The sequence below is a fragment of the Misgurnus anguillicaudatus genome, chromosome 11 (assembly GCF_027580225.2).
Source record: "Misgurnus anguillicaudatus chromosome 11, ASM2758022v2, whole genome shotgun sequence".
Lineage (NCBI taxonomy): Eukaryota > Metazoa > Chordata > Actinopteri > Cypriniformes > Cobitidae > Misgurnus > Misgurnus anguillicaudatus.
Genome location: NC_073347.2, coordinates 27892840 through 27906648, shown reverse-complemented (window position 1 = coordinate 27906648; position 13809 = coordinate 27892840). Strand labels below are relative to the sequence as shown.

At 38.7% G+C, this 13809-nt stretch overlaps 1 protein-coding gene across 1 annotated transcript; it reads right to left on the bottom strand.

Moving 5' to 3' along the window:
* Positions 1 to 2960: 2960 nt before the first annotated feature.
* atl1 (atlastin GTPase 1) lies at positions 2961 to 13404 on the bottom strand. Its single transcript, XM_055170448.2, has 14 exons — positions 13191 to 13404; positions 7935 to 8185; positions 7714 to 7848; positions 7484 to 7588; positions 7167 to 7217; positions 6951 to 7007; positions 6104 to 6196; positions 5881 to 6019; positions 5635 to 5762; positions 4358 to 4414; positions 4202 to 4273; positions 3699 to 4130; positions 3597 to 3611; positions 2961 to 3492 (listed from the first exon to the last, which is right to left on the bottom strand). The coding sequence occupies exons 1-14, from the start codon at positions 13222 to 13224 to the stop codon at positions 3382 to 3384; spliced, it is 1680 nt and encodes a 559-aa protein (XP_055026423.2). The 5' UTR covers positions 13225 to 13404; the 3' UTR covers positions 2961 to 3381.
* Positions 13405 to 13809: the final 405 nt, after the last annotated feature.

Below are 13809 nucleotides of genomic sequence, written 5' to 3'. Positions count from 1 at the left end.
GAGACCCAACAAACAATTTTGCATTCAAAAGATGTCTAATAGCCGTCCAAACATTTTTCTGAGTTATTGACATAACAAAAGAATAACAGTGCTACATAATATTCAAATAATATTGTTCTAATCTCTTACTAAATTCAGGACTCTTGGTATTAAACAAGAACAGTGAATTAAAGAGACTGTCCATTGGGGAATTCATTATGGCAAGGGTGCCCTCGAAGTACCTTGCATCAGTCCAGCACCAAGCAATTTATATTTTAATCGCACAATAATTGTACTGGATTTTAATCGCACAATAATAACTCTGGATTATGAAAATATATCACACTGTGAGAGTAGTTTCTGGATATTTCATTACAAAATTGTGCCTTTAATAAAAAAGTATGCTTGTATATGTCAGGGTTCCCACTCTAAGCCAAATGTCAAATTTCCTGACTTTTCCCTGACCTTTACGGACTAAAAAGCTGAATTTTCATGATCTATGTCTGAGCTGCCATGATGTGTTAATAGTGTTATTTTCTGAGTTTATTAAAAAATGTGTGAAATGAATAAACAACTGTGTTTAGACTGTAGTCTCACTTGAAATCAGTGGAGGCTTGGACCCAGAAACGGCATTCCTTATGTCAAGCAGATTACATTTTGAACTTAAATTTAAAGCGATAAACAAAATCCCTGATATTTTATGACTGGGTCAAAAAAAAAAATCCCAGACTTTCAACATCTGCAATAGACTTTATAGAATGTCATGATATTCCAGAAATTCCCTGACTTTCAATGTCTGGAATAGACTTTTTAACCCTGAAGAACCCACAGGTCAAATTTTGCCAAAGTTAATTGATGCTAAGAGAAGGGTTCTTGGGTTCTCCAGGGTTAAAATTTCCTGATATTCAAAAAAATCCATGACAAAAAAAAATAAAACAATTCCCTGACTTTCAACGTCTGAAATAGACTTTTTAACCCTTGAGAACCCACAGGTCAAATTTGGCCAAAGTTAATTGATGCTAAGAGAAGGGTTCTTGGGTTCTCCAGGGTTAAAATTTCATGATATCCAAAAAATTCCATGAAAAAAATACAAAAATTCCCTGACTTTCAATGTCTGGAATGGACTTTTTAAAATGTCATGATATTCCAAAAATTCCATGACTTTCAATGTCTGAAATAAACTTTTTAAAATTTCACGAAATTCCAAAAATTCCATGAAAAAAATTCCCTGACTTTCAATGTCTGTAATGGACTTTTTAAAATTTCATGATTTTCCAGAAATTCCATGACAAAAAAAATAAAAAAATTCCCTGACTTTCAATGTATGTAAGACTTTTTAAAATTTCATGATTTTCCAGAAATTCCATGACAAAAAATAAAACAATTCCCTGACTTTCAACGTCTGGAATAGACTTTTTAACCCTGGAGAACCCATGGGTCAAATTTGGCAAATGTTAATTGATGCTAAGAGAAGGGTTCTTGGGTTCTCCAGGGTTAAAATTCCATGATATTCCAAAAATTCCATGAAAAAATACAAACATTCGCTGACTTTCAATGTCTGGAATGGACTTTTTAAAATTTCATGATATTCCAAAAATTCCATGACTTTCAATGTCTGGAATAAACTTTTTAAAATTTCACGATATTCCAATTCCATGAAAAAAATTCCCTGACTTTCAATGTATGTAAGACTTTTTAAAATTTCATGATTTTCCAGAAATTCCATGACAAAAAATAAAACAATTCCCTGACTTTCAACGTCTATAGACTTTTTAACCCTGGAGAACCCACAGGTCAAATTTGGCCAATGTAAATTGATGCTAAGAGAAGGGTTCTTGGGTTCTACAGGGTTAAAATTTCATGATATTCCAAAAAGTCCATGCAAAAAAAAAAATTCCCTGACTTTCAATGTCTAGAATGGACTTTTTAAAATTTCATGATATTCCAAAAATTCCATGACTTTCAATGTCTGGAATAAACTTTTTAAAATTTCACGATATTCCAATTCCATGAAAAAAATTCCCTGACTTTCAATGTATGTAAGACTTTTTAAAATTTCATGATTTTCCAGAAATTCCATGACAAAAAATAAAACAATTCCCTGACTTTCAATGTCTATAGACTTTTTAACCCTGGAGAACCCACAGGTCAAATTTGGCCAATGTAAATTGATGCTAAGAGAAGGGTTCTTGGGTTCTCCAGGGTTAAAATTTCATGATATTCAAAAAATTCCATGACAAAAAAATAAAACAATTTCCTGACTTTCAACGTCTGGAAGACTTTTTAACCCTGGAGAACCCACAGGTCAAATTTGGCCGAAGTTAATTGATGCTAAGAGAAGGGTTCTTTGGTTCTCCAGGGTTAAAATGTCATGTATTCCAAAAATTCCAAGGAAAAATATAAAAATTCCCTGACTTTCAATGTCTGGAATGGACTTTTTAAAATTTCATGATATTCCAAAAATTCCATGACTTTCAATGTCTGGAATAAACTTTTTAAAATTTCACGATATTCCAATTCCATGAAAAAAATTCCCTGACTTTCAATGTATGTAAGACTTTTTAAAATTTCATGATTTTCCAGAAATTCCATGACAAAAAATAAAACAATTCCCTGACTTTCAACGTCTGGAATAGACTTTTTAAACCTGGAGAACCCATGGGTCAAATTTTGCCAATGTTAATTGATAAAAAAGGGTTCTTAGGTTCTCCAGGGTTAAAATTCCATGATATTTCAAAAATTCCATGAAAAAATACAAACATTCGCTGACTTTCAATGTCTGGAATGGACTTTTTAAAATTTCATGATATTCCAAAATTTCCATGACCCGTGGGAACCCTGAAATGTGTTTATTTGTATACAGTCTTACAGGCATGCCTAAATAACTGTCCGGAAGCACTATTACTGGAACCCTATGTCACACGAGTCTTCACACATTCTTTTCTTTCAGTACAGCGGAAGATACCAATAACACCATACTGTATTTTTAAACATGTAGTATTTTATTCCCTTATAAATAGCACTGAACATACGACATCCATTACAAAATAAGAACAGACTTCTTTCACGTGTATGTCAGAGAGAGAAACAGTATTATTTACACTGAACGGACCGTGAAATGATCCAGACATGAATGCCAAAAAAAACTAATACAGTGAATTTCTACAGCAGGTTCAAACCGAATCACTCAAGGCATTCCAGGCGAAGTTGGATTCTGATGTGCAGTGTTTTGACCTCTGGCGTCTGTGGGTCTGAGCTTGAATGCAGGGTGATGTTGTGGTGAGTGTTTTTGGCTATATGCTGCATTCGTAGCAGTACCGCATCGTCGCCCGTCTCTTTCTCTCTCTGACTGTACGCTCCACTGTCACTGTCCACAGTGCGCCTGTGTGAAATGGCATGCAGTCAGTTGTGTTTCTTGTTCTCTTCAGGCTGTTGGGCGGTTTGGTGTCCGGGGAAAGCGTGGTTATACAACTGCCTGTGGTTTGCTGCTACACTGTACAGCTTATACAGAGCCTGAGAGAGAGAGAGAGCAAGGTTAAGTTCACATTACTGAAATCTTCAATCCGAAAAATAACTTTCTTGATGTATGTTAAAGTTTGTGCAGATTAAACCCTCACCTCATTTGTGCTTCCCTACAACACACAAAAAAAGGAAAACCTTGTAAATGACAACAAAATATTTGCATATAGAAATGCATTAGAGGTGGAAGTCAGCTGTACCTGATCCCACAGAGCTCCGGCCACCTGGTCGATGACCGCACCCAGTTCTCTGTATTCTCCTGAGTAGCGGATGTAAGCCCAGGTGCACAAAGTGATGAGCGCGAAGCCCAGCACCATGTTGCAGATGCTTGCGATGACGTCGACCCCCACAAACCCGGTGATCCCTGCGGCCACGTACATTACGAAGATGACCACGAACAGCGTCGCGGGCGTGCGTGCCGCATGAAAGATGTTTTTGGAGTCGTTGTGTTTGATGTACTGCACGAACAGCTCGTCGATCTCCGCTTCCAGCTGCAGCAGGTAACGCCGGCTGAACTCTTCCCCGCCCATTTTCTTCACCGTACGGAATACCGTCAACGCTTCCTCCCGGATTTCCAGGTGACGCGCCTGCAGCACGCTTGGTGCAAGGAATGGGCGATCTCCTCCACTCATCTGATGAAGAGAAAGTGGATGTAAGAACTAAAAAACACAAGCAGATATGGATGAGACGAATTCACACTCACCTCCTCCATTTTCCTGTTGTAGAGATCTTTAGCGGCAGCCACTGCGGCCAAATTATTCGCTTCTGCTGTGGCCTGTACACACATACGCACAGCATAACAATGTCACGCAGTGGATCCCAACTGAGATGTGAAATGTATTTGGTAAAGGGGTCATACCTGTAACATGGATTTTGGGTGTGGCAGCTCCTCCCCCTGGTAAATTTTGATATATGCCTATAATCATAAACAGCTGCTTAATTCAAATATCCAAGGCTTAGTTCACACTGAAGGTCTTAAAGGTGCAGTGTGTACTTTTTAGAAGGATCTCTTGACAGAAATGCAAAATAATATACAAAACTATATTATCCGAGGTTTTTATAATGAACTGTTATGTTTTTATTACCTTAAAATGAGACATTTTTATCTAAATACACTGAGGGTCCCCTTACATGGAAGTCGCCATTTTGTGCCGCTATGTTTCTACAGAAGCCCCTAACGGACAAACTTTTTTTCTAAGTTGTGTCTGCCGATGACATGTTTTTCCGGTGGCGGCTAGCATAGCTTCTCTATGTGTTTCAAAACGAGGGGTGAGCAGTGGACTGAGCCATTGGTAGCTATTCGCAACCTCACCACTAGATGCTGCTAAAATTTACACACTGCACCTTTAAAGCACAGTTCAGATCTTTTTTCAGAAATCTGACTGTTTTGCACATTATCACTTAAATCTCGTGTGAACCATATATGGCCCTGAAGTGACCCATATGCGCAGAAGACAACGTGACGTCATCTTCCCGCCTCCTTCAGCGCAGAATTGTGATGTCTGTCGCATTTCAATTACGTAAAAGTCGGATGAAATGCGACATGGCTGTTCAGACTGAAGTCGCATTGCAATACATCAGATATGTATTCGATTTAGGACCAAATATGAAAGTGGCCTTGGTCTGATTTGAAAAAATCTGATTTGTGCTGTCATAAGGATATCAGAAATGGGTCACATTTGGGCAAAAGTCAGATTTGGGCCACTTCCGCATGCAGTGTAAGCATAGCCAAAGACTGATAGAAAAATGTAAACTGTAGGAAAAAGTGAAGGACAAAGCTAGTTGAGGTGCATGCTCATGCGCAATTTGTAAACACAATGCTAGGGTTTTGTTAACCTAGACAGCAGATGACTCTGGGCCGGATCCTTGCCTAAGTCAGCAGCTCCGGTGCGGATCCGGCCTGGAGCCGTCTGCTAACTAAACTATTTTTATGTTCAGCTCTTACTTTGAAGTACTCAAGCTAGTTGAGGTGCATGCTCATGCGCAATTTGTAAACACAATGCTAGAGTTTGTTACCCAGACAGCAGATAACTCTGGGCCGGATCCGCATCAGATCCTCGCCTAAGTCAGCAGCTCCGGTGCGGATCCAGCGGGGAGCCATCTGCTAATTAAACTATTTTCATGTTCAGTTCTTACTTTGAAGTACTCGACGAGTCCACGGCAAGTGATTTTACTTCCGTTGATCTCTTTCACGTCCAGGTTTTTAGGGCGCAGCAACCACGGCACAAGTACCTGAAGATTATTGATGAAGTCTTGATCGACCTCTAAAAGACACACATCACACTGATTGAAAACCAAATATAATGAATTTAAACATTTATACTTTTAAGTATCCTCCATTGTAGCTACAATCTGTTGTTTAGTGTGGGCCTGTGAACGTACGGCTCAATCTGCCATCAAAGTGTGGGTTTGTGGCCACCTTAAGCCCTGGGTGTGGCATAAGGAAACAGTAGATGTTGGTGAAGCAGGAATGGATGTGTTTCCTCACGTTCTGTAGCTCTTCATGTTGGTTCTCCGAGATCTGCGTAGAAGTAGACGTGTTAGCGCCGTGTTTGTTTTTTTTTTTATTATTATTTGCGTTATGTTATAGTTTATAGCCGCTTACCTTTAATCTTTTCTCCAGGAACTTCATTCCTCCTTCCTGGCCATAGGGAAACTCGTATGGAAAACTCCAGTCCCGCACGAGAAAGATCAAGGACTTTTGAAATAACACCAGATATGATAAGTAACACATATTTATCAATAAGGACTTCATAAAGAATAACGTACATCAGGTTCAGGAACCCCTAGTGGTTTGCGATAGAATTGCAGGGGGTTCATGAGTTGATGAAAAAATATTGTAATTGTAAAATAATTACAATTAAATACATTTTAAAATAAAACATCTGAATAAAACACTAAATAACAAAAATATATATTGTAATATATAAACATACAAATGTGCTATTAAATTATTGAAATATTTACTTAAAGGGGACATTTCACCACTTTTTTTAAATGTCAAATAAATCTTTGGTGTTTTTTAGAATACTTATGTGAAGTTTTTAGCTCAAAATACATAGATAATTTATTATAGCATGTTAAAATTGTCACTTTATAGGAGAGTCCAAAATGTGCCATTTTGGGGTGTGTCCTTTAAAATGCAAATGAGCTGATCTCTGCACTAAATGGCAGTGCTGTGGTTGAATAGTACAGATTAAGGGGCAGTATTATCCCCTTCTGACATCACAAGGGGAGCCATATTTTAATGACCTTTTTTTTAAACTGGGTTGTTCTTTTTCACATTTTCAAGGTTGGTAGAAGCACAGGGGACCCAATTATAGCACTTAAACATGGAAATGTCAGATTTTCATGATCTGTCCCCTTTTAAAATCTCCAAGGGGGTTTGCCTGTACATTACAGAATAAAACTAAACAATAGAAGCTGACTATAATAAATAACACTGCAAATACCTGAAATGGTTTGAGGCATGTTTCTTCCATGGCCAGTCTTCCATATTCGGTGAAAAGCTACACAGATCAACAGAAACATAAGTGCAGATGTACTCGAAGCATCTGTCAATGCATTGAAACTGAATTGATAAAGTAGAAATACAGTAACATAATAAACAATCTCTGCTTTTACTGCTTTATAAAATGGAGACGATTAAGAAAGGACCCACTACATACCTGCAGGTGCTGAAGATCATCTTCCTGAACGTTCTGAGAGATATTATACACCTAAAAAAGAAGATATGCATCTATGTAGCTGAATTGGTAGATCATTGCGTTAGCAGTGCAAAGGTCATGGGTTCAATCCACAGGACCACACATACAAAAAAATGCATAGGCTGAATACACCGCAAGTCGTTAAGGATAAAAGCACCTGCCAAATGCATAAATGTAAATGTTAACTATAAAATATGCTAGGGTTTTATATGTTGTACCATGGTGAATGGAGGATTTTTGGGATAACAGGTTTTTGGGATGTGTTGTGTATTTACTACCTGCATAGAGCTGATCATGGTACTGAGAGCAAATACAGTAGCCGAGTCACGGAGAGTGGATTGGCTATCAAAGGTCCCTTGTGTGTCCATTAGCAACACTGCCACCTATAGTTGAAAAGAAGAAATGCATGACTACTGGTGATATCCTCACTAAATTGCTTAGTGTAGAGAACTGAAATATAATTACCCAATATGCATGTTTATACAGAAATGTTAGTTGCTTATGTTACCTTGCTACCATCTGGTTTGTCCACCAGGAAGACCTCACTCCAGATCTGAATTCCTGTGGTCTCCCTCTCTGATCCTCCTCTCCAAGAAAATCCTGTCAGCGGTTCGTCAGGATCTCCCAGCCACTTTTCACTGGCCTGAACACACACAAATAAATGAGGGTGTTAAAAGACACAGATATGGACCTTTTGACAAAGGAAGATGAACAGGCGGACAGTCTTACCTGGCTATACATGTATCGCAGCATGAAATCCATGAGAAAGGATTTACCCTTGCGAAAGGCTCCTGCTACAGAGATGGCCACCACCTCCCTGTCTCTGACCTCTTCTGCAAGCAGGATCTTACTGAGCGCTGCTTCATCCAGCTCAAACGTGTGATCATCCTTCACCACCAACACCTGCACTGGTCGTGCCCGCCCATCTGTTTCCTCCTCCTCTGAGCTCCAGTCATATACATTCTTATCCACGAAAGACCCTGCATATAGACACACAACTTAAAATTAAGATAGTGACAAGCACGGAAGTGAATCCTTAAAGTTCCAATTGTGTACGGAATGCAGGTCTCATTCCAGAAACTGCAATCTTCAGGCTGATAACAACTGATGAAAAATAGACTAAGCAGTAAGCAATAAATTATTTCAGCAAATTTAGTAAAACGCATTCTGTAGAAATGCCAATGTAATATTTATGCTTTAAAAGCTGTTGGGCTTTATTTATACCTAAATGGTACATATTAGTACCAAAGAGTGCATATTAGAACTTCAATTGTACATAAATGCCAACAATTCTGTTCTTAAATAGTAGATATTAGGACCTTTTCAAAGGGTACTGCCTTAGTGAGAGCTTGGGACCATTTTTGTAAAAAAATATTCTGACCGTGTATAAAAGACAAGGGCAATAAAACTTGGAAATGAGTGAAGACGTGACTTTGTTTTGGTGCACCACATTAACTAGTTTTGGTTTAAAGTACTTTGTATATAATTAACTACCTGAATTTTTTAAAAGTTAAATTATTTGCAGAATGCACTCCTATAAATAACCAAAGTAGTACACTTCCATAATGTACTTAAAGGGCTCTAATTCTAAAAAAATTCTTCTTTAGTACTTTTTAAGATATTCGTAAGATTGTCTAAATGTACTTATTTGTGCTATTTTGCAGTGGCGGCCGGTGACTTCTTTTTTCGAGGGGGCTCGAAGCGAAGTTCGTCACAACATGTATGTAGCCCGTCATGTGTAGTTTCTTTACTTCATCTAAAGGGTTTATGATAAAAGAGACGCTCGCGTTTGCCAGATACTCGCATAATCTCATGCGTAATCAGAGTTTACTGTTAAGGGAGTATCTTGCGTGTATTTTCTGAATGTGAGCATCTTTTATTATAAACGGTTTTGGCGCGTGCGCAGCAGGCAAGTGATGCACATGGTTCACATGATGCAACAAACACATATTTTGAAAACGCAAGCAACACTCGACACTCCGAACACTCATTTTGAATTAGCGCCCCTCGGATGAGCAGTGGCGAGCCACCACTGCTGTTTTGAGACACCATGAATATGAACTCAAATGCGATTTTAACATACTATCTCTGTATTAAAAAATGTATTTAGTTAACACTTGTATTTAACTTGAACCCATCTTTCATAAAAATTTACTACAAGCGATACCTGAATACATTTTTAAACACATTTTAGCACATTTTAGTTCATATTCATGGCTTTTTTAAATAGCACAGAAAAAAATAGAGCACTATGGAAGTGACTTTTATTTCACCTGGGAGGTACCATATGGGATTCAGGGTGTTCAGAAGAGGAGTGACAATAATATTTAGATGTGAATATGGCCATACACCGTTCAAGCGTAAGTATGTCCTTCATTAGCTTCATAATCACTTAAAGGGGACATATGAAACTCTGTTTTTTTCCATGTTTAAAGAGTAACTAATCCCTAAACCAACTTTTTTTAGTTGATGATCTGTAAGAATGTGGCTTTATTAGTGCTGTTCATTGATTTGAGTAACTTTTTTGATGTTTAGGTATAAAGTGTTTCAATGCTACAATATATGGTGTAAAACGTCTGAGTGCCGCCCTCTTCAGGTTGAATGGTGCTTACTGCAGTTGAATTTTCCCATTGGATGTTGCAGAATGACCGAGGGGCAACCTTCCGATCTCTGATGAAGGAAATACGGAAGTGATTTAAACTGCAATTCATCGACTGACCGCTTGAGGCTGGCTCCAAAAGGGAGTAAATTCCCATAGACATCCATGTTAAAATGGCCAACTTTACAGTAGAAAAGAATGTGCAATAATTGTTTTTGGTCTGTATAGCTAATTTTGCCCTTCATGACAACTGGGGGGGGGTGAATTTTTTTGTAACTCATCCGTTTAAATTATAATAAGCCTTAAAGGTATAGCGGAAGATTTTCCCAAATTATTTAAAAGAACCGCCCCTCCACATTTTTAAAAAAAATGCACACGCTACCTCCTCCCGAGAGTGAACGCCTGTTAAAAGCGTGCATGAGACAGAGAGAGAGCATGCATGTCTTTGCTCTGTTTACAAGTTGCTGTCGGCATGTTTACCGTGTCTGTGCGATTCGTGACTTGTGCCAGGGCTAGCATCGCTAATCATAGCTTACATCAATTTTTACTAGCAGTGATTTTAAATGGATTTCTCCAAAGCATGACAAAATGTACCTTTCCAGTAGAAACTTTGCGTGGGAAGCCCAACCTGTCCTATTACCTCACGCCAGCGTGTGAAATAGTCTCCCATAAACACTCTGGTATTGTTTCTTTCTTCATAGTCCTTTCTCTTCTTGTCATACAATTCGTAGACACTTTTTCTCTTGCGACCCTCAGACATTTTGAACAAAACACAGTGAGAACGCGAGCTTCAATGAATGGTTGAAACCGTAGCACAACACGCATAAACACGTGAAAGTGCGCATGTGCAGAAAGCGAACTTAGGGACGAGCACGTACGATGGTAATACGTCAACATATCATCAGAATGATTGACATCTGGGATGACCAATAATATAGATGTTCCACCAGGAAAAAGAAAATCTTCTGCTATACCTTTAAAGTTCTTCATACTTAAGGGCGTGGCCACTTGAGTGACGGTTGAACAGCCACTGCAGTCACTAGAATCGAGCTAGACGGGCATGGTTTCAGCAACCAGTCACCTTAGCTTCACCCACGTCACGCCTTTTTACCCATTTTCGGATATCTGCGAGTGATGCGTGATGACGCGCGGCCAAGATGGCGAAGGCAGGCACCGCCTACTTTAAACTTCAAAAACTATCTTCAGAAACCAATGGTCTCTGGGTACCAGGTGATGTTCAATCCGACCACACTCTTGGTACGAGCTCAGTTTATCTCCTCTATATCCGTTGGGGTCTGCCCACTTTTATTGCATTTTTTAAATATTGCCAGAGGGTGGAGTCAGGCCCTGACCAGGGGTTTGGTTACTCTTTAGGTGCTGTGGTTGGGTCCCCGGTGCTTCTATCAATCTGGAAGGTGTGAAAAAGATCAACGAAGTAACTTAGTTTTGGTAAACCATTCTCTGCCAAGCATGTGAAAAGATAGGTAATTGAAATCTGTCTCCCCTTGTGATGTCAGAAGGGGATAATACCCCCCCCCCCATTAATCTGCACTATCCAACCACTGAACTGTCATTTAGTGCAGAGATCAGCTCATTTGCATTTTAAAGGACACACCCAAAACGGCACATTTTTGCTCACACCTACAAAGTGGCAATTTTAACAATGAATGAAGCAAAAACGCCAGATATATATCACATCTCTAAACTCATTATTATTAGGATTTAATGACAAGTGTTTTGGAAGAGTATTGTAAAGATCTCAAGGCAGTGACTCAAATCAGATCTCTTTCTCTCTCTCTCTCTTCCCAGTCTAACAATCTCTAGGGAGAAATGGTGGTGTCATAGTTTAGGAAGACTTAATGCAGCAGACAGTTTTAATGGAGCCTGAATGATGATCTAAACTCTGTCATCATCAAAGCTAGTCTAATGCGGCTCATAGCAATGTTTTATTGGTTTAGATGTCCTCATGTTTCATGTCAGAGACATCCTGACGTAAAGATACTCACTGAGTGTCAATCATCATACCAGCTTGGGTGGTGGTAGCTTAATGGCTACAGTACTGTCTTTTAAGAATTATTGGCCGGTTTCACAGACAAGGCTTAAGCCTACGCCCAGACTAAAATGAAAGTGACCTAGGGGTGGTTTCCGAGATTAGCTTAAACCAGGATTAGGCCTTAGTTTTATTAGGAAATATAACTAGTTTGTAGAAACATGCCTTAACAAAAAACATTACTTGTGTGCATCCTGAGGCAAAACAAAGGGCACTGACGTATTTAAAGATATGTCAGCGCAAGTTGTTTTCAGTCCGGACAGCTCTTACATTTATTTTAGTCTCGGACTAGTCTAATCTCTGTTTGGGAAACCGCCCCTATAATATCATACTTTAACTAAGGTATAGTCCCGGCTTAAGCTAAACCTTGTCTGTGAAACCGGGCCTATATGAATAATATGTGAACCAGGATGTTTTAGGAGAACCCATCTACATGTATTTGTAAAGCATTCTTTCTAATCAAATAGCAATAGTTGTTTACAACACGAAGCAATATAAATCTATTCTTGTACTGAATGTTTTAAACTTATTTGAATTGCTGGCATGGTTATTTAATAAGCAAAACTGGGGAATATTGTTAAAATGTGTGGTGAGATATTTATGTATTTATGCTGCCTCCTGTCTACATGCTGAATCTTCCCTTGAGGACAATAAAAATAGCCTTTTAAACAGTTTATGACATAACCTACATGCTCACGCTCTCTCTCTCTCTCCCTCTCTCTCTCTCTCTCTCTCTCTCTCTCTCTCTCTCTGGTCATGTTCACCTGATAGGGCCTGTTTAGAGCAGAAACCATAATATATTCGTGTGTATGATCTCTATACTGTAGCTCTGATATATGGGTCACTGGCATCAATATACCTAAATTCACTTCACAGTCACCACATTTTTGCTTTTAACATCTTTGACATGTGATCTAACAAATGTTACAGAAGCATCAGTCCGGAAACACTACAATGAATTAGCCTTTATAGAAATAAATACGTATGGATATTGCAGACTGACGAGCTCTGTAAGAATGCCTACATTTATGTTACTGCAAATGTTACATTCTTTTAAAATATAAAAATATAAATTAAAACAGTTAAATAGCTGTCCTCACTGACACACACATACACCGAGGGAACAAGGGCTGTGGTCCGGACCGAATAGGATCACTGTGCAAGGGAAAAACTCCTGTGAATGTACATGTACGATTGTGTGTTATTTAACATAAACATACACAAACACTGTCTATGGAATAGCGTTTTTGTAATTTTCAGAAACGCACAATAACGCGTTTGATTGGATGTTTCATGTCTCGCTGTTGTTTATTATTATTAAAAAAAACTAACTCACCCCAGCTGTCTCTATCTTTTTTATCTCGGGCCATGTCGCGCTCGGTGTCGTTTTCAGCACTCAGATCGGTTGTAAATAGCGATCATGAGACGGATGCGATGTTGAAAATCAGCTGCGAGCGATGGAGGTTCATTCTCATCTGAACCGAATATGCAACGCGGAATCACCGCCTGATGTCGCTGTGGGACAGGAGCTGGAAAACATAATTCCGCTTCACATAATGCACGAATCAGAATGACCTTATTTGCTAAGAAAAGCCAGATATGAGTAATTTTTTATTCAATGGCTATTGATGTGTCCTTTTCTAATTATTCCAGTGAAAATTATCAATACAACTGCTGAAATAACCAGATGCGCACGTTGTGCCTGTTACTTTTCTATGCGCTGATGAGGATGGACCAATCGCTGATTAAATAATTTTTTTTCGTTGAGATGTGATAATGGTTTGTATACTGTACGTGTCAATCCTTCTATATTCGTCAGATGGCGCTAAACGCACACTATTATAGAATATTAAAGTTATAAATCGAGTCATTACTGTATAATTGTGGGGGGTTTTTTAGATATCTACAGCTACTAGAATAAAGACAGATGACACCAAGGAAAATAATAACACAAT